The 23,471-nt window shown below is 47.9% G+C and overlaps 1 protein-coding gene across 1 annotated transcript in view; it reads left to right on the top strand.

Annotated features, from left to right (window-relative positions):
• Positions 1-23,471, top strand: part of LOC146822728 (NFX1-type zinc finger-containing protein 1-like) — a 1,573,298-nt gene that overhangs the window by 652,879 nt on the left and 896,948 nt on the right. The window contains exon 8 of the mRNA XM_085606923.1: positions 5,149-5,277. Within this exon, the coding sequence (XP_085463049.1) occupies positions 5,149-5,277 (129 nt within the window). The remainder of the gene's footprint in view (positions 1-5,148; positions 5,278-23,471) is intronic.

The following is a 23,471-nucleotide window of genomic DNA, read 5'->3' on the forward strand; positions in this document are numbered from 1 at the left end:
TTTTTGATACCTGGACTAGACCTTTGTTAGCTGATCTAAGAATACGCCGAGGAGTATACTGCAAAAATAACTTCTGTAAGTCAGCTGCTCCTCCACCAAACTGGGCTTTGTGCACGAGGCACAGAGCTTTAAATTCGATTAATTGCTGCACCTGCAGTCAGTGGAGGGTTTTAATGCCGCCAGAGATGTGATGGGACTTTGGGATGTTAAGCAGCTTTCTAGCGTCAGCATTTCGGAAAGATTGTAATTTGGACAGTTGGCGCTTGTTAATGTCCATAAAGAGAACACTGCAGTAATCGATCCGTGAAAGGATCAGAGCAACGACAACCGATATACCTAGTTCCCGGGAGATGAATGGAAAAAAAATTCGTAGGACTTTCTGTTGAAAGAAGCAGGCTGATGAAGGCGGATTAATTTGACCTGAGAAACTTAGTTTATCGTCCAACAGGATTCCAGGTTCCTGGCTTTTCTGTTGGCACTGGGCATTGACCTGCCTCTGCCGGCCACCATTTTTGGTTCCAGAGCAGTGGTCCAGTCCCACACTCCATCTCTTCAGTTTTCCCGTATTTAGTTTAAGGTAATTCTGGTGCATTCAATGCATAATGTGTTTTAGACAGCCATGGAATTTCTCAGCAATGGTGTCTGCATTTGATGGAGATGACAAGTTGCGGACTGTCAGCGTATGACACCAAGGAGAACCCATGTCCTTTGATTAGCTCAGCCAGCGGTGTCACATACATGTTGACAAGTGTTAGGGACTGAGCTGACCCCTGGGGAACTCCACAGGGAAGGGAAATTCTCTATAATTGGTACTTGTCCCAGCACACCCTTTGTTCCCTAGCCTCGAGGAATGAGGCCAGAAGGTTAAGAGCCACCTCAGTGATTCCTATTGCCTTCAGCTGTTGAATTAATACCTGATGGTTCACGGTATCAAATGCGGCTGAAAGGTCCAGTAGGATTAGAATGGCCTTTCCTCATCTATCCAGTTGCCTACATATTTCCTCTGTGGCCATAAGTAGGACTGATTTAGTTGAGTGGTGTTGTTTAAAGCCATGGTGAGAATGGTCTAAGATGTTATTAGACTCCAGGTAGCCCATTAGGTCTTGATTCATAGATGTTTCCAGAATTTTGGCCGCTAATGTTAAGCAAGATATGGGTCAGTAGTTTTCAACCACCTGGAGATCCAAGGATGGTTTCTTTAGAATTGGCCTGATACATGCCTTCTTCCAAGGAGAGGGAAAAATTCCTGAGTGCATGATGTTATTTAGAAGTGGGGTGAGTTGGTTACTGATTTTATTCTAGACCAAATGTATTGTAGCCGGGAGGGGCACGGGTCTGTTGGAGACCCAGATTTTGTTGCTAATAACAGATCATTTGTTCTCTCCGTAGATAGAGGGGCCAATCTGCTTAACTGATTTGCTGGAGATGGCCTGTTTAAGCTAGCTAGCTCCAATGTGCTGGCGCTACAAAGACTTGGTGATTTTCCTATCAGATTGTCATAGATCAGGTGCACTTTCGTCTGGAAGAAGCATGCCATCTTGTCACAGAACCTTTGGTCCAGAACAAATTGATTTGCTTGATTTAGTTTGGATAGTGGCCTGACAGTCTTGAAGAGCTCTCTTGAGGAGTTTTTTGACCCCTTGATTTGATTAGTAAAGTAGATCTTTGTTGCATTTTTAATGGCTACCTTGTACTCCTCTAAGGCAAGTTTATAGTGTAGTTTGCTCTGTTCGCTGTAATCAGCTCTCCAACGCCTCACTAAGTGCCGACACCTGACTTTTATGGCTTTGAGATCTTGATTGTACAAAGGGTTAGAGGCCCTTTTTCACCGTTGTTTGTTTAATCTTAACGTGGCCAACTGATCAATGGCTGATCGGATCCAACCATCTAATTTGTCAGCTGCCTCGTTAACATCAGGCCCTGGTAGCGGTGGGCTTACATCCAGTAGCTCTGTTAGCTCTTCTCTCCTGATTTTGTGCCATGGTCTAGATTTAACAGGAGGCAAGATCCTTGGCTGTAGCCCATCGTTCTCCTGATTAGTGAGTTTGAAGAAAATTGCATTGTGATCTGACCATGTTAGTGGTAGTATTTTTTCAACTGAGATTTTAGGGTGGTTAGTAAAGATAACATCAAGAGAATGCAGAGCCTTGTGTGTAGGTTCAGAAACTAGTTGTTTCAGCCCGAAGCCTTCTAAGTTATCAACCAATGTGGCCATATCTGAGTTCTCATCTGCTTCTAAGTGAAAATTAAAATCACCCAGTATTGTGAATGTTGGGTAATCTAGACATGAGTCCATAAATGTCTGTAGACCTTGTAAGAACAGCATTTTTGGTCCCGGGGGCCGGCATAGGAGCAAGCCAAGATGCAGTATTGGAGAATTTAATATTAAAGTCCATAGCTTCTGCTCCTGGTAACTGGCATGTGGCAAAAGTAGCCTTGAAAATGGATCGATAGATAATTGCTATGCCACCCCCTTTTTTCCCTGATTTTTCTACACTGGTCAGGGAGTAGCCTGCTGGTATAGCAGTAGCCCAGTCAGGCTCCGAAGTGTCAGTAGCCCATGTTTCAGTAAGGAAAACAAGATCAGGATCAGAAGTCTGTAGTAAGTGTTCTAGTTCGTATTTGTCCTTGATGACCGATATCATGTTTAAGAGTATGCCATTTAGACAGCCAGCCTCTGCTTCCTGTTGATTATTAACATTTTTTTCCAATTTGTGTGGGGGGTATCAAGCTGAGGTATCCTTGGTACTGTCCTTCCCTGACACTGGTATTTACTTTTCTTTTATTAACATGCCGGGGTGTGAAGCAGAGATAAGTGTGATGCTGTTGCTTAATGAGAAGCCGCACAAAGAACACTGATAGCCATGGTAATCATTTTCCCTGGCCCACTTAACTGAGTTGCAGGTCTTACCATTGTTCTATGCTTGTAGGTGTATCAAGGAATAGCTTATACAAGAAAAACAGACGGGGTCCTGCCGCAAGGCGCATTGTGGGTGCTGACGGGCATAGATGGGCTTGTCTTAGGCGCACCCCCTGCTCTCAGGAATGCATCATGAGGATATACCCCTGAAGCCGGAAACTGGAAATGTGGAACCGGAGGTGCGTGGAGTGACTAGACCTCCAACTGCTACGATGGCGTTCAGGTTTGATGAGAGGAGAAGAAAAAATTGAGCTCTTTCCCACAATCGAGGAGAACCTCGCAGCGGACCGGAGAAAGTGCTTAACCTTGTAAAAGTGCAGAATGCAAGTGAGCTACAGAAGTAGTATTAAGTTTGACAGTTTAGGCAAACATGCGTGCCTTTCTTCCCCATGCATCCGCTGCGCACTCGAGAATGCATCAGGAGGATATACCCCCGAAGCCGGAAACAGGAATTGTGGAACGGCAGGTGTGTGGAGTGACTAGACCACCAACTGCTACGATGGTGTTCTGGTTTGATGAGAGGAGAAGGAAAAATTGAGCTCTTTCCCACCATCGAGGAGAACCTTGCAGTGGACCAAAGAGCCCAGAGAAGGTAGGAGAGAAGCTGTGAGTGCTCACCCGAACACTCCCCCTAAGTAAATTATTTGAAAATGAAGTTAAAAATTCAGAAGCAATCCAAAACAATAAAGTGCTTATATTGGGTAAAAGTGCAGAATGCAAGTGAGCTAAGAAAGTACTATTAAGTTAGACAGTTTAGGCAAACATGAGTTACTTCTCCATGCGTCCGCTCACATTACTATTCATATATCAGTTTCTTAACCAATGCAATCATTATACTTCTTTAAAGGTTATATGTCAATATTAGACACTACCAAAAAAATCATTTGCATGTTTATCATTTTCAAAACAATGTTTAATGTGTCATTTCTGAAGTACACGTTTCCATCATAACATTAGAATAAGCTGCATGTCTATAATTTATTAATCATTTCTAAATTAAACAGTTTAATCATTTCATGTGCTTCATCATATAAGCATTATTTCATTTAGACACATTATAAAGTTATTGTTAGCACACTTTCTATGTTAATTAAGCACATTTCTCTAACACGTGTTTACATTAGTAAATAATCATTGTTTTTTTTCTCATTGCTTATGATTTCACATTTCCATGTTTTAAAAACACTTCTGCATGCTTTTACGATGCAGTATGAAGTCTCACGGGTTTCGACTTATCCAGTAGACATTTTTAAATCACAAACATATGTCGTAAATCTCTTTTTAAGGTGAGAATTTTACGCTCCTTCGTCACCACCATTACTAATGCCACCTCATAACCACTGTCATCATTGTTTTTATGTGTAAGAACATTGTGTGTTTGGCATTGTCTTTTGTGAACGTGTAAAAGAAAGGGTAATGTGGGCATAAGTTTGGGAAACACTGTCAGACGACATGCTTTGTCAGTATTTGTCCAATATGTGTTTCGGAATGGTGTGTTGTAACTAGATAATTGTAAAAAAAAATATGTAGAAAGCACCATTTTTTTAAAGAGCAAAATCTGCAGGCTCATTGGGAAGCTGCCAGCCCACCTCTCGAAATCGATCATGAATAGTATCCTCTGGCCTACAACTACTGTTGGGCGCTCTAATGCTTTCTAGTCAGGTATGCGCTATAAACACTTAAAAACCTCAATTACGTTCATGCACCAAGGAAATTACGTTTTTATTGTAGTAAGTGTAGGATATGTGGGAAAATGCACAGGTCACCAATGTTTTGGGAAGATTGGGCCTAACTTCCGCCAGGAGAGTTTTTCAGTTTGTTGGCTCAAACTGGGATGCTTAAAACAATCAGAAAATCAGCAGTCAAAATGTTAAACCAGAAAATATTTGGGAAATGTTCTTTTTGTTTACTAGTGTGCTTGTTCCATAACAAAATGAATTAAAATGTCAAACTCGAAAGAAATTATAAAAACATAGGAAAAACCCAAAATATTGAATGAACTCTCCGAACCCTCTACTATATTTTACATCTTGAGGACAAACTCTTTTTGCTCCTTCCAGAATGAAAATGTCATTTGTTGTTCACAGTAGCTCCTTTAAGGAATACAAATGGAGCGAGCCACACTTGCAGCTGTTTTGGTGACAGTACTATCTTTTTTGCTCAAATGCTGAATTGTATAGTAGCTAATTGTTTTATTTAATCACATAATTTCCATCACCTCTCTTCAGGAAAGACATATGTCGGATTGAAAGTTGTCAAGGCTCTCCTTGCTAATGAAGACTTATGGAATCTCTCAGGACATAGCCCAATTCTGGTGGTGTGCTTCACAAACCATGCCCTGGACCAGTTTCTGGAAGGTAATGTAGGTTTTGTTACTTGTAATTTAATATTTATGTTACTTTTTGAACAATGTTATTGATTTCCTCATAAAACACATGAGAAACAGCGGTCAGGTTATCATCTGCAGAGAAGGGGCATAGTGTTAATCGACAATGTATCTCGCATTATATTTCTTGTCGACAGTATACAGAAGGCAATCTATACTCGGGATAAAATCAGGGGAGGCCAGGAACCTTGCTTCAAAATGCCAAATTTGAATTACACACAATCATGTCCTATCCCTAACTTAAGGCTTCAAGCTATAATGCGAGATTGATTGCCCCCATAGTTGCAGAAGTGTTTTGGGCAGCCTCTGGCTTTGTAGATCTCTTTTTCAATTGCCATGCACCAATCCATGTTGGAACACCACAGTCCCACCATCTATACTTCTCAGCATCCTTAGCGTCTTCCATTATCCCTGCAAACAATTATTAGCCCCATGCAACACAGAATTCTAAGATAGTTTGGTGGGGGGGGGGGGGGTAAAGTCGCCCAGTATTCCTAGCAGGGTAAGTTTCACTTCTTATATCTAGGGGGTCGAGGACCTGAGTGGCTTTCTCCATATAATTTCATACTTCGGTCCCAAAAGAAGTAATCTTCAGGCATGACCAAAGTGTGTAGTAATATGGAGTAAAATGTGTCTATCGGTGTGCATTTACTAAGGCATGAATCAATGTCTGCTCTTTTAGCATATGTTTAATTGAGGTCATATGTAGTAAATTCTTTTTTTTTGATAAACAAGTTTTATTGTTTTAAACAGCACAATAACAAAAATAGTCTGGTATTCCGAATCAGTATTACACAGCAATACATTAGGAAGCACCCCCCGCCCCCAGAATCCTCCCCCCAGCCCCCACACCGCCCCATTAAGGTATGTTGCCTAGCCATTTCCCCCAAACCTTTCGGTATTTCTTGGGGCATCCTCGTGCCTGATATAGAGTACGTTCCTGCGCCGCGCACCAGTCCACCCCAGCGCCCCATTTGGCCACACTTGGCGGCAGCGGCTGCTTCCATGCCGCAGCAATGTCGCGCTTGGCCACCATCAAGGCCGTCATGAGAAACAGCTGCTCTGAGCGCGTGCCATCTAAGCCATCTGTGATGCCCAGCAGCGAGTGTCGTGGATCATGGGGCACCTCCCACCCCAGGACCTCCGTAAGTTCGGTCTCAATGCCCCTCCAGAACCCCTCCAGGGCCGGGCAGGACCACACCATATGCAGGAAGTCTGCCGGGTCGGAACCACATCGGGGGCAGGCCGCATCCCCGGAGAGGCCCGCACGGTGAAGGCGAGCTGGTGTGAGGTACGCCGCGTGGAGATAATAGATTTGGATGAGTCGCAGCTTAGCGGAGGCCGTCACCAAACGGGGGGCCATAAGGGCGTCCCGCCAGTCGGCCTCGTCCAGGGGACCCACCCATCCCTCCCAGCGCTCCTTAAGACCCGCAAGGGATGTAGGGGTGCAGTTAATGAGGGAGCGGTAGATCCTGGAGATGCCCCCCCTCCCCAGGTTGCCCAGCAGAACCTGAGCCTCCGGAGGGCTGTGATCCGGCAGCCGGACGTCCAGTGGCGTGTAGGTGCGTATGGCGTGGCGCAGCTGGAGGTACCGGTAAAATTGGGAGGAGTGAAGGGAAAAACGCGCTTGCAGCTCCGAAAAGGAACACATCCGCCCTCCCCGCCAGACGTCCCCCAGCTGGGAAATGCCGATAAGATCCCATGATTTGAAGCCTTCCAGCTTTGTGACCTCCCGCAACCACGTCCCGTGCCACAGGGGAGTGACCCGGGTCAACCGTCCCGTTCATCGGGTGAGGCGGAGCGCCGCTCTCCAGGACAGGAACACAGCCCTGGTGATGTCCGGGCAAGAAGCAGGGATGGGGGCGCCGTACAGGCGGTCTTGGATGTCGGAGAAGCCCAAGCCGTTAAGTTCCACCCTGTAGGCCGGGTCGGACCAACCCCCTCCATACCAGTCGTGAATGACCAGTAGGCGGGTGGCCAGGTAGTAGAGGTAGAGATCAGACATGCCCAGGCCCCCGTCAAAGGTGGGAATACGGCACGTCGACAGAGCCAGCCGCCGCCTCCCCTCGCCCCAGAGAAATCTCGTCGCCATCCCGTCGAGCTCGCGGAACCACGGGCGCGGAAAGGAGAGGGGAGTGTTTTGCAAGACATACAGAAACCGGGGAAGGATCATCATTTTGTAGAGGGCGACCCTTCCCAGCGGGTTGAGGGGCAGCCGCTGCCACCGCGCCCGATCGACCTTGGCTCTCTTGACCAGGGGGGAGACGTTGAGCGCCCAGCTTAGCTCCGGGAGGAGGGAGACCCAAATGCCCAGGTACTGAAATGATAAGCGACGCAGAGGGATGGTCTCCTGCCAGTCAAAGCATTCCCTGGAGGGGTGCAACGGTACCAGGACCGACTTCCGTGGGTTGAGGGAGAGACCCGACGCCCGGCCGAAGCGGCTCAGGATGGATAGTGCGCGCGGTCCGGAGCGCGCTGGGTCCCCCAGGTAGAGTAGGACATCGTCCGCATAAAGGGCGATTTTGTCGGCTTCCAGGCCGGGCCACTCCCACCCCCGAAGGAGGGGATCAGATCTAATCAAGGCGGCCAGAGGCTCCATCGCCAGGGCGAAGAGAAGGGGCGACAATGGGCAACCCTGCCTCGTCCCCCGGCCGATCCGGAAGGGCCTTGACAACGCACCATTGACCAGCACTCTGGCACGGGGCCGGGCATAGAGGACTCGCACCATCCCCAGGAACCGGGGGCCAAAGCCCATGCGGGACAGGACGTCGAAGAGGTAGGCCCACCCCACCGAATCGAAAGCCTTTTCGAAGTCAACGAGGAGGAGGGCGAGGTACGGGGTCAGTCGATGGCGATGGGCCAAGGCCACATGGAGACGGCGCAGACAGTGGCGCGTGCCCCGAGCGGGCATGAAGCCACATTGATCCGGGTGGACCAAGGCCGACAGCATGGGCTTAAGTCGTTGGGCCAGAACCGCCGCATAGAGTTTCACATCAGTATTGATGAGCGAAATTGGGCGATAGGCCGCTCTATCAGCGGGCGGCGGCGTGGATTTGGGCAAAACCACAATCGTGGCCAGGTCGGATTCCAGGGGGAAGAAACCCCTCTCAAGCGCCTCCGCATAGTGAGCTCTCAGCCGCGGGACCAGGGTGTCCCTATAGGCCGCAAAGAATTCCTGAGGAAAACCGTCCGGTCCCGGTGTCTTCCCCGTTGACGTACGCCCGATTGCCTCCCCGATCTCCCCGGCGGAGATGGGCGCCTCCAGGCTCTCCATTTCGTCCGGCCGAAGCCGGGCCAGGCAGGCGCTCCCGGACTCGAGCAGGGCGTCCAGAGAAAGGTCCGGCGCACGCGCTCGGTAGAGCTGGGAGTAGAACTGGGCAAATGCCTCTGCCATAGCCACGGAGGAGGACTGGAGCACCCCCGAAGAGTCGGCAATCGCCGGAATGATGCGCGACGCCCTGGGGTAAGTGGCCAGGCGGTGCAATAGTGCGCCGTTCTTGTCACCCCAGCCGTATACCCTCGCCACCGAGGACTGCCAAAGAAGCTTGGCCGCCTCGAGGGACCGCTGACAAATCTCCTGACGAAGGAGCCGCAACTGTCGGTCCACCGCCAGGTCGTCATGCTCGGAGAGCGACTGCTCCAGCCGCAACGCCCGGGCCTCGCAGGCAGTGAGCTGCTGCAGCTGTGTCTGGCGGTGCCGCACTACCTGTGCCTTGGCCGCCCCCCTGATGGTTGCCTTGCAAGCCTCCCAGAGGGTGCCTGCAGACGAGACAGAGCCCTCATTGGCACCATAGTAATGAGCGAGCTCAGTGCCAACCGTCTCGCGCACTGTCTTGTCCTGGAGGAACCAGGCGTTGAACCTCCACACCGGCCTGGCCGCGTGAGGCGGGGGGCCCAGACCCAGGAGGACTGGTGAGTGGTCCGAGATGCCCCTGGGAAGGATGCGGACATCCTGGACACTTCCGCACTCGGTGGGGGGGACAAAAATCATATCAATACGAGCGTGAGAGTGGTGAGCGGCTGAAGTGTGGGTATATTGACGGTCGTGAGGATGCCAAAGCCTCCAGGCGTCGCAGAGGCCCTGGGCCTCCGCCCAGCCCGCCAGCTGTCTCGCTCGCGCGGCGCGGGAGTCCGAAATCGGTCCCGACGAATCCAGCTGTGGGGCCAAGACCGCATTAAAATCTCCCCCAAGCACGACAGTGCCCACGGGGAGAAATTCTAACAACGAGGCGACGTGGGATAAAGCCTGCGACAGTCCCGAGGGAGGCACATAGAGTGAAAGGAAGCTGACCGGGCGACCCTCCAGCGTACCACAAATGGCAATCCCGATTCCCAGGGGCGCACGGGCCACCCTCTGAAGGACGAAGGGGAAGGAACGACGCAGCAGGACCGCCACCCCGCGGGAACCACGGGAGAACCCCGAGTGCCACACCCGGTCGTAGCCATAGCGCGCCAAGAAAGGACATTTTTCCCCAAGGAGATGGGTCTCCTGAAGGAGGAGGACGTCGGCCCCAACGCGCTGAGCATACTTAAGGACCGCCGTGCGCTTATGCCTATCCAGCAGGCCGTTCACATTCCAGGACAGGACGTGCAGCTGTGCCCTGGGGGTTACGTCAGCCATGGATGCAACGGGTACATCGGGACACAGCAGGGTCGGAGCCACCCCAGGGGTGTCGGGAGGACATCATGTCGCACTGATGCGCAGGGAGGAGAGGAGGATCGCCCAGGACCCGCGGGGAAGGCAGGGGGCAGGCAACAGGGGACCAGGGGCGCCCGGCCAGGAGCGGGCGGCAGCAGACTGTGGGCAGGAGCCAGCGCGGAGCACTGCAACGACGCCCGTGGGAGGAAGCCAAGGGGCGCCAGGACGGGAGCGGGCAGCAACAGGCCGTGTGTGTGGGCAAGCGCTGGGCTTTGCAGTAACGCTTGCGGGAAGCTGCGATGCGGCGCGCCCAGGGAAGACCAGACATGAACGAAAAGGACCACCCCCCCAAGGAGGAGTAGCCAACAAAACATCCAACAAAACCCACCCCTTAACCCCCAACCCCCCACCCTACACTTCGGGAACTGAAGCATCTGTCGCCCTAACATCAACAACTGTTACAAAAGCCCCAAGCGAACGCTCGGGTGTCAAGAGCGTGGTGGACCCCTCCAGAAGTACGGATGCAAGTGTTCCGGCCTAGACTACTACTCATGGGCGGAGATCCGCTGAGTCCAGGACCGTGGCGGCGGCCCCAGCCGCGGGACCGGGCCACCAGAGCTGCTGCCAAGATAGAAGACCACCCCAAGTCAAATGACCGGGCTGCGGGAGAGATCAGAAAGGTCCACAGGCGCGATGAGGGGGGTCAGGGACGGGTCCGGCGGCCGCGGCGACCGGCTCCGGAGGCCCCCAGCCGCCTGAGAAGATGTCCCGGATGAGGCAGACGATTCCCTCGGCATCCTGCCCGACATGCTCGTGGACCGAGGCCCAGCCGTCAACCCCCCCCGGGGCCGCCGGGACTGTGTGCGTCTTCTACGGCGTGGGCGAGGAGGCCTGGTTGTGTCCAGATCCGTAGGCCTCCGGGCCGGGGACGCTCGCCCAGATTGGTGCAAGGGTCGCTCCTCAGTGAGCCAAGTCCATGCCGCCCGAGGAGTGTCGAAAAACAAGGTCTTAGCCTGGAAGACCACACGGAGGCGGGCCGGGAACTGAAGTTGGTATCGAAGACCCAAGGAGCGCATCTTATGTTTCACCTCCAGGTATGATCGGCGTTGCTCTTGAACCTCCCGGGTGTAGTCGGGGAAAACCATGATGGTATGGTTGTTGAAGGACAAAGGAGACTGCGCCCGCGCCTCCTTCAGAATAGCATCCCTGTCCCTGAAGTTGAGGATCCGCAGGATGAAGGGGCGCGGTGGGGCCCCCACCGGAGGTTTGGCGGCCAACGACCGGTGCGCTCTTTCCACCACGAACCAGGTGGACAGGCTGGCCGCTGGCATCCAGGACTTAAACCATTTCTCAAGAAAGTCATCGGTGCGGCCAGATTCCACCCCCTCCGGAAAGCCCACCAGGCGGAGGTTGTTGCGGCCATATGTAGTAAATTCTTTAGAGAACATTATATTGTACCAGCTTAAATCCAAATGTAATGTCAACTTCTCTCAAGCAGCCTAAGGCTTCTTTCCATTCAGGGTCTTCTCTAGGGCCTAGTTCCATCTCTATGTTACTGCTAAAATTATATCTTGGATATTTAAATACAGCTTAGCTTAGTTAACTTAGTTTAACTTATTTTTGTATCCAGAAGGGAATATGCAAGTCTAACCGAACTTCGTAACAGCCACACTCTAGACACTTATGTCATTCATATATTGTTTTTTGTAACACTTTGGTTTTCCACTAAAAGCAACAGAAGAGCATTAAGTGTTTATGAGGAGAGCCTATGCTGCTAGTTAAGATCAGCTTCTCTACTAAGCAGTAATGAAGAGTGATTGAGCACTTTAGTTGTTTGATTGCAGATAAGTGTCAGAAAATGCCTGCTCCCTCATTTCTGTTCCTTTTGATGATTCACTCCTGTGTTTTTGTGACTCTTGTATGGGTACATTTTCCATTGTCCGTGGGACCTCTAACCTCTTTTAAAAACAAAATATAGCTGTTCTTACCTGTCAGACTTCTTACTGGGGTTTCTTTCAGTAGCGGCTGCTACCGTACGGTGGTGGTGAGTCGGAGGGGGGGGTATTTATAAGAAAAAAACACCTTGGAACGGCCGGCCGCTGCCTCCCCTGCATCCTTTTCCTTCCTTTCTCCAGTCTGGCCGGCAGCAGAAAGCACCCGGGCACACAGACTCCCCTGATTGGTCGGTTGGTTTGGCGCTCAGACAGGCCTGTGCATGTTCCCCACCAGGCTGTGCATTACAGCCTGGTGGGGAACATGCAAAGTGCACATAAACTGTTTGGTCGGCCCAAGAGGGCAGGCAAAACGGTTCATGCGCACTTAGGGAGTGCAAACGACATGTGCAAAACACATTGAACAAGTCCACTGACTGCATGCAATAAAATGTAAAAAGAATAATAACGTTGCGTTATTGTCATTTTATTTTTCCTATTTGAGCAGTGGTGCAATGCTCCTCTGCCTTCTCGGAGCAGCCGCCACTGGTTTCTTTATCTTGCTTATAAGTCCCTAGTAAAGTGCACTACATGTGCCCAGGTCCTGTTAGTTAAATGCTACTAGTGGGCCTGAAGCGCGCATTGTGCCACCCACTTAAGTAGCCCTCTAATCATGGCTCAAGCCTGCCATTGCAGAGCCTGTATGTGCAGTTTATACTGCCATTTTGACCTAGCAGGGTAACCCTCTTGCCAACCCAAATATTCCCTTTTTATACCTGTGAGTCACCCCTAAAGAAGGCCCTGTCTAACCCACAGAGCAGGGTACCATGTATTTAAAAGGCAGGACATGTACTTTTAAGTTTTACATGTCCTGCTAGTGAAAAACTACCAATTCTGTTTTTCACTGCTGCAAGGCCTATCTCTCCCATAGGATAACATACGTATTTCCTTATTACATCTTTTAAGTGTAATTCCTAATTATGAAGAGATAGACTTTCTACTTAGCTGTCACTGGACTCACAATTTAAAATCACAACTTATGGTGAAGTTGGATTTTAAATTCCAGTTTAGCAAATTCCACTTTTAGAAAGTTGGCTTTTACTTACTTTAGCCATTTGGTGTCTGCTGTCTGTCTCTGGAATACATGTAGGGGGTGGATGACAGCTGGCTTCCTGCGTTCCCTCTATATAGTCACACACAGAAAGCATAGGTGTGTCTGAGTGGTCATCTGCATGTAAGGGAGGAGCTGACACTTACACCCGAAAGGGATGTGTCCTGTCCCCACACAAAGGATTGATTACCCCCTGTAGTATGTCTGGAGCCAGGGTGGGAGGGGAGAACTTCAGAGCCCTTCAGAGATTTCTCTGAAGTCTCCCCCACTTCAAAGGCACACTGGGAATAAGTACTGGACCTCTGATACCATGAGTTTAGTACACTTCTGTACCTGTGACTAGTCTGCCAGGAAGAAGAGCTACTTTACTTCTGAAAGGAATGCCACTCCCCTGGACTGCTGCTTTGCTGGGCTTTAACTTGCCGTGCTCTTGCCTTGCTGAGCTGCCCTCTTTCTTGCTTGCCTACTGTTCCAAGTCTCAGGGATATCAAAGTCTTGAACCACCTGCATCTGCACCTAGACTCAGTAAGCTGTGAGTCTTCCCTGCCAAGTGGTGCCATCCCAGTCCTAGACCCTTGGAAGTGAGGCCTAAGGTGCCCTATAGTCACCGAAAACTGCTGGTTATAAAAGGAACTTTGCAGTGCGTTTAAAACTGTTGCCTGCGGACCCCTGGGAATGTGTCACCACAGTTTGGGAACCACTGCTCCACATCATGTCTCTAGCTGGTTCTTCATCTGGGACCGTGGAGTTTGAGCTGGCCAAGCTGAAAGATTACACTGTGGCCCAGTTGAAAAGCTGGGGGTACCTGCCCAAGGAGCTCCAAGAAGGTGGAGTTTCAAAAGGTGCAGCGTGCCTGGGCAAATGCCCGCTTCTAGGAGAATTATGGATTAGGGAGCCTGAGAAGGGCTCTTCTGAAGAACCATCTACAACCGTTGAGGGGCACACCCCTGGATTTGAGCTCCCTGTGAAAGCAGGACGCAGTGTCTCTGCCCATGGTCTATCCCCAGAGGAGCTGAGGGAGAGGAGGGTAGAGAGAGACTTCAAGCTACAGATGGTGAAATTAAAAATAGAGGCTGAGGAGAAAAATGCTGAGAGGAAAGGCAAAAGAGCTGAGGCTGACAGAGCCTTGGAAGCGAAGAGGGCTGAGGCAGAAAGATCCTAATCCGAATTGATCGCTCATGAGCTGAGTCCAAAGGAGCTGGACATCAAGGCCAGGCAGACTGATTCCAGCAGTGATGGTGGCAGCACATGTGCAGTACCTGATGGAGACAAAAGGTTCCATATACCAAAGGATTTGGTGCCCAGATATCTAGTGGAAGATGATGTTAGTAAGTGGTTTTCTGCATATGAGGTTGCACTCAAAGTACACAGGGTTCCTGAGGAGCACTGGGGGGTGGCCAGTGGAAACATACACCTAAACTTGGGAGGAACATTAGATGTTAGGGTCTTAATCAAAAAGTGCATCCTTATGAATGCCATTTTGATTGCAAAATTTAGGCTGATTCCTGAAAAATATCGCCAAAGATTCAGGCACAGCCAGAAACTCCCCGATCAATCCTGGGTAGATTTTATTGATTACTCCAGTAAAGCACTGAATGGCTCGGTGAGGGGCAGCCGCAGAGCTAATGATTGTAATGGGTTGTATCATTATGAGAGCACATGCTCAGTACTTTACAGTGTTGCTTCAGCACCTAGAAGGCAGTAAGCACACTGACCACAGGAAGCTTGCTGGGGTGGCGGACCTCTGGGCTAGCACCAGAGTGTCCAAAAAGGTATCTGGGGGACACCCACAAAATTGGCTAGGGTGTTCCCAACAGAAGAAAGAAGGAGAAGGAGAACTTAAAATCATGGAGTTCTCAAAAGGTCCCCAAAATAATGTTATGGGAGTAGTGGTAACACGTCTCAGTCCGATCCTAAAACGAAAGGTATCGTTGACCATAAGAGAGGGACGTTTGTATCCCAATGTACAGTGTGCTATAAGTGTGGGCACAACAAGGACGACTCTAAATGTCCCAAGATATCACAGCCCCCCATCGGTAGGCCGACACCAGGGTTGGCAAGTGTAGTGCTCGTAAAGGAGGTAGTCCCAGTTAGTTTTGGGGGACAGAGATATGGTGCCAAAAGCCCACATGCCTTAAAATACTTCCATTCCAAGTATAGGCAGTGGGTCACTTTGACTGGTGGGGGTCACAGGGTTGTCCCGGGTTCTCCCAAAGTAGCTGTGAGCTCTGCCATGCCTGTTGATTGTTTGCTAGGCAACAACCTGGAGTACATTACCTGGAGGGAGGTAGAGCTCAGGTTTCACTTGGAGATGATGGGATTGCCTTAGTGGGTCTGCCATGCCTGCCCGCGAAAGGAGTCAAGAGAGTCTGGATCCTGAAACAATGACCCAGACATCTGCCAAGGAGAGGGTCAAGGGCTGTGGTAAACCGGTCCCTGAAGTCCCCACTGTGGACGTTGACGAGGTCCCTGAGGAGGAGTCCCCCGAGCAAACAGGGCAAACATTGCCCCCCTAGGTGACCTACCTGAGCTGAGCTGGGGGTGTGAATTTTACATGAAAAATACATATTACACAATAGGACTGGAGAGGTGCCTGAGGCTAGACACTACCTCGGTTGAAATGGAATGGGATTTTGAGCTGCTCTGTACCAACATTGCTCAGAGGTTGTTTAGGAACATCCCTCAAAAGCAATCCCTAGAGGTGCGCTGGTTTAACACTGAATGCTCTAAAGCCATAAGGAACTAAAATGTGCCCTACGCGTCACTCCTCGTGATAGAGAACTAATTAAAATCACCAGGAGTTAATTCAAAAAGGTAATAGAATGCAGGAAGATGGAATTGAGAAGGATGATGTGGTAGGACTTGGAAAGAGCAGGCTCTCTTAAAGATTCGAAAAAAGTTTGGGAAATTAGTAATCGCCCAATGTTCACTGAAGATGCGAAACACATGGATTCATTGATCATGGGTGAAGCATGGGAAGCCCACTGTTCCAGTATTTTTAACCTTTACATAAGAAGTTTGTTGAGGATTCACTGGAAATACCCTTTGATTTATCTGTAGCCACACAACTTAGTTTGACCATCACAGTACAAGAGGTAGAAGTGCCTTTAATTCAGGGCATTTTTCTGAAAGCCCCCGGCCTAGATGGGTGCTCCTCGATCTTTGTAAGGGAAACCCCAATCTGTGGGCGCCACATTTAACAAGTATTTTTAAAGCAGCTATTATTGGCCCATTGCCTAGGTCATGGAAAAAGGCGAATCTGGTCCCTGTTTTTGAAAAGGGTGATAGAAGGGATCCGGTGTATTGTATGCCTATGCCACTTATTGATGCCACAGCAAAGGTACTGGCTAGGGTCCTTCTTGCATGTCTGGAAGAGTGGGCATCCACCAAAAGTGTCTTGTCAAATACACAATATGGTTTTAGGATGGGGCTGGGTACCACTGAACAATGTCTCAACCTGTCCTTAATTGCAAGCAAGCACTTGAGGTCCATGAAGAGTTCTATTCAGTTGACCTTCGTGGACTTATCTAGTGCCTTTGAGACTGTTAATCAGGTCAAATTGTGGGCTATGATGGAAGACATGAGTGTTGAAAAGCATTAGTAACCCTTCTGCGTAGGCTCCATAAAAACACAACAGTCACCATAAGATATGGCAGCAAGCAGGAAAAAACCCACCCAATTATCTCCACTGAGGGGGTCTGTCAAGGATGTATTTTAGCACTGTTCCTGTTTTTAATTTATACCAATGAGCTGGAGTCTTTTTTTATTAAAAAGGGAGTTTGGCTACCCTAAAATTGGTAATAAATCTGTTCCCCTGCTTTCATACGCAGATGATACAGTATTATTGGCAAGGCTAGCCATGAGCTTGCAGAAATCCCTTGATGCTTTTATGACATTTCTTGATTTAAAAGTTAATTTTATTAAATCGTATATAATGGTGTGTGACCCAAAGACCACAAAAAACTAAATTGTTATTGTCCAGAGAAAGAAGATAGAAAAAGTTAAGAATTTCTCGTATCTGGTTGATTTATTCAATAATCAGATGAAGTGGGAACCACTTATAACCACTAGAGCACATCAGACAAGCAGGGCTGTGGATGGGTTGTTTCGGTTTGCTTGTAAATTGGGGCATAAACAGGTGAAGGAATTATTCACTTTTTACAGAGGTAAATGTCTCCCTATTGCCACATATGGGGCAAGGATCTTGGGGTACAATAGAAGCCAACAGCTCCAACTAGTTGAGAATACATGTATTAAAAGACCACTGATGGTAAAAGTGCCTCCACTTTATTTTGCCACACTGAACTGGGTCAAGAGTTCATAGAAGATCCCGCCACCTCAAAAAGGCCTGGAGGAACACCAAATCCACAGAAGCCCACTACAACTTCAGAGCTGCCTCCGACGCCCACCACCAACTCATCAGAAAAACTAGGAAAAAAGTGATTGAAGACAGAATCTCCACTCATGCACACAACAGCAGAGAACTCTTCAACATCATCAAGGAGTTCGCCCAACCCACCAGCGAGTCCACCGACATGCCTCCCTCACAAGACCTGTGCAACAAACTCAGCACCTTTTTCCACCACAAAATCAAGAGCATCTACGACAACTTTGACAAAGACAACCAACACACTGAACCCTCACCAAACACCCCCTACACCCTGAAGCCAGTGATCGTCAACTGGACAGCCCTCACCACCGAAGACACACTGAAGACGATGAAGTTAATCCACTCCGGGGACCTATGGACCCCTGCCCCCACCACATATTCAACAGAGCCGCCGACACCATCACACCCATGCTCTGCCACACCATCAACCGCTCCCTGGCAACCGCCTCGTTCCCTGATGACTGGAAACACGCTGAGATCAACCCACTCCTAACGAAACCCTTGGCGGACCTTACCGACCTCAAAAACTACAGAGCCATCTCTCTGCTCCCTTTCCCAGCTAAAGTAATTGAGAACGCCATCAACAGCGAACTCGCCACATTCATCGAAGAACACAACATCTTCGACTCCTCCCAATCCGGCTTCCGAAAAAACCACAGTACGGAAACCGCCCTCCTAGCCGCAACAGACGATATCCGCACCTTACTGGACAAGGGAGAAACGGCAGCCCTCATCCTCCTTGACCTCTCAGCGGCGTTCGACACAGTCTCTCATCGCACCCTAATACACAAACTCCACGACGCAGGGATCCAAGACAAGGCCCTTGACTGGATCCGCTCCTTCCTATCCAGCAAAACGCAGTGGGTCAGACTCCTCCCTTTCCTCTCAGACCCTACACTTACCACCTGCGGAGTCCTCCAGGGGTCCTCCCTCAGCCCTACGCTCTTCAACGTCTACATGGCTCCGCTCGCCCCCATCGTCAGATCCTACGAACTCAACATTGTGTCATACGCAGACGACACCCAACTCATCCTCTCTCTATCCAACGAACCCAACACCGCCAGGCACAGCTTTCATGAAGGCATGGAAGCCGTCGCCAAATGGATGAAAAACAGCTGCATAGAACTAAACACCAACAAAACGGAAGTGCTCATCATGGGCCCCAACCCCGACGCCTGGAACGACACCTGGTGGTCCCCCGCCCTCGGAAGCCTGCCCACCCCCACGGACCATACACGCAACCTAGGAATCATCCTGGACTCAGAGCTCAAAATGGACCGCCAGATCAACTCCATCTCGTCCTCCTGCTTCCACACCCTCCGCCTCCTACGTAAGACCTTCAAATGGATCCCCCTCGAACACAGAAAGACCGTCACTCACGCCCTGGTCACCAGCAGGTTCGACTACGGCAAAGCACTCTATGCCGGAGTAAACAAAAACCTCACCCGCAAGCTACAGAACATCCAAAACGCTGCCGCAAGACTGGTCCTCAACCTGCCAAGACACTGCCACATCTCCCAACACCTGCTCACACTCCACTGGCTCCCCATCGAAGCTAGAGTCACCTTCAAGATGCTAACCCACGCTCACAAGGCCCTCCACGACACCGGACCAGCATACCTGAACAGCCGACTCAAATTCCACGCACTCCAAAGGACCCTTTGATCCGCCCAGCTCTCCTACGCCGTGGTTCCCCACACCAGAAAGACCAGATCGGGAGGCCGCTCCTTCTCAGTCTGCGCGGCCAGAGCCTGGAACGACCCTCCGCTCTATCTCAGACAGACAACATCGCTCCCCATCTTTGCAAGAAACCTCAAAACCTGGCTCTTCGACAGATCCCCTCCTTGATGAACTGGAACCTACGACTCAACCCTCCCCCCCCCCAGTGCCTTGAGACCCTTACGGGTGAGTAGTCGCGCCTAACAAACACCTGATTGATTGATTGAAGATCGTATTGGCTGTGCCCCTTTGTATTTATGGGCCAAGATTTGGCTTTCAGAAGACCTAGAGTTTTCAAGAGATATTATAACGGATTCCCTTAACACATATAGGGCCAGATGTACAACCATTTTTTGCGGCCGCAAACGGAAGTTCCTCCCGTTTGCGACCGCAAAAAAGAGTAATGGCATGTACAAATGCTATTTTGGAGTCATAGACTGGCAAAATAGCATTTGCGACTCCCGCTATTAGGAAGGAGCGTCCCTTCCTAATAGCGAGTCACCATGCCATGTACTATTGTTTTGCGACTGCATTTGCGGTTGCAAAACACTGGCAGTTTACCACCTTCTTTAAGTAGGTGGTAAACCACTCACAAACAGGAAAAGGTACCCAGGGGCTAGGATTCACATGTCCTCTATACTGGTAGGCATTATTAAGAGTGCTTGGTCTGGAGAAGCACAAACTCAGGATTCAGAACATAATACAGTGGTTAGCATTGACGTTATTAATAAGGATTTATTTCTACCCAAATAAACCTTTGTTAGCAGCATCAGGATAATGAAAGACTGAGAAAACAAAACTTACTAACTTGTACTGTGCAGTTTGAATGAAGGTCTTTGATGGCAGTTCATAGCTCACTGTGCTAGTTTACGATTGTAACTTATGAACTGCACAGTAACAACAGAAGCTCTGTGACAAAAGCAGTAACCCACTGAGCTATGCACATGAAATATTGTTTTTTTTTAATTCATGCTACACGTTCTTTGCAGCAGGCCTATTAAACCACTGCGCTTCTTTAGAGGAGTCAAAGCTGCCACTAGACAAAGCTCCCATCTCTCTACAGCAGGTACATTAATCACCGGCGTTATCTTGACTCTTTTATTGTTGCTTTGAAAACTGCTGTTTATACAAGGAACTTTGCAGTGCTTTTGAAACTGCTGTTTGTGGACCCCCTGGGAATGCATCACGGACCCCTAGGGGTCCATGGACCCCAGTTTGGGAACCACTGGTCTAGGACACTTCTTTGAAAACACTGAAAGAATCCCTCCAAATGCTAAGGCCAGTATTAAAGAGGCGTTTTTTAGCCGGGGTGCTGGAGCGCGGAACCTGGGTAACGGGAATCAGGGCAAAACCCGAACCAAATATCCTCCCTTCGTCACAGGCCAAATATCACATTAACACATTCACACATGCAATCATTGGTGGGGCCCATAACACCAACATTCACACTTCACTTCTCACTGGCCTGCACTTACAGGAGAGATGAATGTTCCAAGCGCTGACATGAAAGGATTACCTTATAACCTATAGAGAGAAATGTATTTACACATTTATACACTAATATCCTTCCCCTACAGATCTCAAATCCTAAAAATCAAGAAACTCCTCCCACGTGATCAATGGATCATTTAGATGGGTAAGGTGATTTAGACCAGCTAAAAACACATTTAATATCTTGATCTTTCCTCCCTCAATAAATGACAAAACGCATTTTCTTGTTAATGAATTTTTGTTTATCTAATTATTGCAAGAATTTTAGTTCCGTCTAATAAATTTATTAGAATTTTCGCAAATCACGAAACACCATATTTACCTAATCTGGCTAATTGTCGTCCACTAAGTCGTCAAATTTAGTCGTCAATCAGTCGGAATTCAAAAGTTCTTCATGCGGCACGCTACAGTCCCAAGAACGGACAAGGACCAGAGACGTGCAAGCATCAGTCAGTGCCCATAGAATTTAGGAAGTCCTCAATTCATCAAAGAAATGGGCAGCAATTCAGTCTGTCAAAGATTTAGGAACGCAGCCGTCACGTAGCGTCACCGTCGTCTCCATCAGCAAAAGGAAACTCACATCAGCATTGTAGTAGCATAAAGCAGCCCTCTCTATTCTACCATCATTTTTATAATAAAATAATGTCGAGATGTTACATTTTACAAAATTTGAGCTTATCCCATTGGTCGATTGTGATCATCCGGTGAGGTTTCTCACAGTTCAGGAGATTATGTCACTGTACATGATCTTTCCGGTTCCTTGTAACTGTCCATTGTTTGAGTATTTGGCGGGCTTCCCACCGTGACCTTGCTTGAGCACAGTACGACTAGGGTCAGGACGAGGCCACTGGTACAAATTGTAGCACATGCGCACTTCGCCCAAAACCTCGTGGAATGGTGGCCATTGTGTCGAGTTAGTCGGCGGCCATCTTTAATTAAGGCCCTAAGGACAACTTAAGCGAAACAAACACAAAAGAGTAATTAATACATAGAAATAATGAATTAAATGTTAAACCCTCACTAATTCCCCTATGTGCTTGTAATTATCTAGCGTATAACGACATTTAAAGCTGTCATATTCACCCAATAATGTCATCTGGTGCAACATTACGAAAACGTCACAAAGCAACATATATCATGCGATATTCTATTTTTCTAGTGTTAGTATGCGTACACATGTTAATTAAAAATTACTTAGCCATGCAAAATGCAAATCCCACGTGTATTTTCGTACATTAGTAATGTCGATTAGACTTCATGCAAAACATTAATAATATTATAAGTAATAGATTATTCTAATTAGTATAAACATGCAGTATAGGGGGGTATACAAAATGTTGTACTACCCGCTCCATCAATCCCCCCTTTGGTGATTTTATAACTACACTATCAAAATTTTGGTATTACTTTTCATGGCATTGGAAATGAATTCTTGCTTTTGTTTTTACATTTCAGTTTCCCCAATTTCTTCTCTTCTGGCTGTCTTATACATATTGTCCTTAACTTCTTCTAATTCTATTTCTTCAAATTCCCTCTCCTGTTTCTTATCCTGTCTTCTTAAATTTTCTCTTTTTAACCTTTTCTGAATTTTCTTCCTTTTATTACAGAGACATCCTAATCTTATTATTAATACTAAGAAAATCACACATGTTAATGGAAATAAAATCTTACCTAAGAAAGTACTACCTATGTTTACTAAGAAATTTTTAATAGAAGAAATTTTCTTTCCAATCTTTTCCCAAACACTTTCAACCTCCAGTGGTGCAATTTCGTCATGCAGATCAGTTATATTTTTAGTATAAATGTTCAAATCTTTACTTTCGTCTGGAATGTAAGTACAACAATGTTGAACTTTCAGCATTCCACAGGCTCCACCCTCTTTTGCCAATAATATATCAAGGGCAAGTCGATTTTGCATTACCATGGCACGCATGGCAACCATTTCAGTGTTTACCAATAAAAATCCTTCAGAGGTGCATGTTGACAAGCAATCCACTACTGTTGATAGTTTTCTAATTTTGTTCGCATTCAGAGATATTCCCACTGCTGGTACCAATGCTTCAAATATATCACCTATAATTTCTGACCCAAGATTCTCTCTTTCTACATGCTAAATAACTACCTAACTTATGTACACCATCTTCTCCTCTTCCCATGTGAAAAATCTTTGGGAAAACCAGGCCAACATAACATGTGCCATACCAATGGTCTGGCAAACGATAATACGCCCTGCTCCCACAGATAAAGTATAATCCAGGAAAAACTGGATCATTTACTCCTTTAAATCCCCATCCACCCATGATTCGGTATGTACCATGGCACTCACTAATTACCTACAAAGTAATTATCATATGCAGTTTTATTCCTTCTAATACACAATTTCCCTTTCTGAGGCCAGTCTAAAGCCATAGTTGGACTAGCTTCTCCCTTCAAGTGTTTTTCCATTTCTACATCCCAGACTGTCTTTTCCATTTTTCCTTCAGATGCCTTCCTTTGCATTTTCAATCTCCTTTCTTCAACCATATCTAAAAATGTATTTTCTTCTTTCTTTAAACTGCAAGTCAAATTATTACTAAATATATATTCTAAGGTTAGTCCTTTAGTCTCTAAGAAAAATTCACCTATTACCTTTGCTGGTTTCACCTTGTTTAACTTGTCAATTGATGGTACTTGTGAAAAAATGTTATCTACATCCGAGAAATAATACTCTAACTTCCCTGTTTTGTAAAATAAACTAGCTAGTACACTACATGTTATTCCAAAAAGTTACTGGGAGGTGGTGATAAATCACTCCCTCGGATACAGATGCAGGTAACTGCATGCAGACATAGCAGTCCCTTACGTCCATTGTTCTTACATATTCATACAACAATTTTGAAAATAC

Source organism: Triturus cristatus, chromosome 5_2 (genome assembly GCF_964204655.1).
Source record: "Triturus cristatus chromosome 5_2, aTriCri1.1, whole genome shotgun sequence".
Taxonomy (NCBI): domain Eukaryota; kingdom Metazoa; phylum Chordata; class Amphibia; order Caudata; family Salamandridae; genus Triturus; species Triturus cristatus.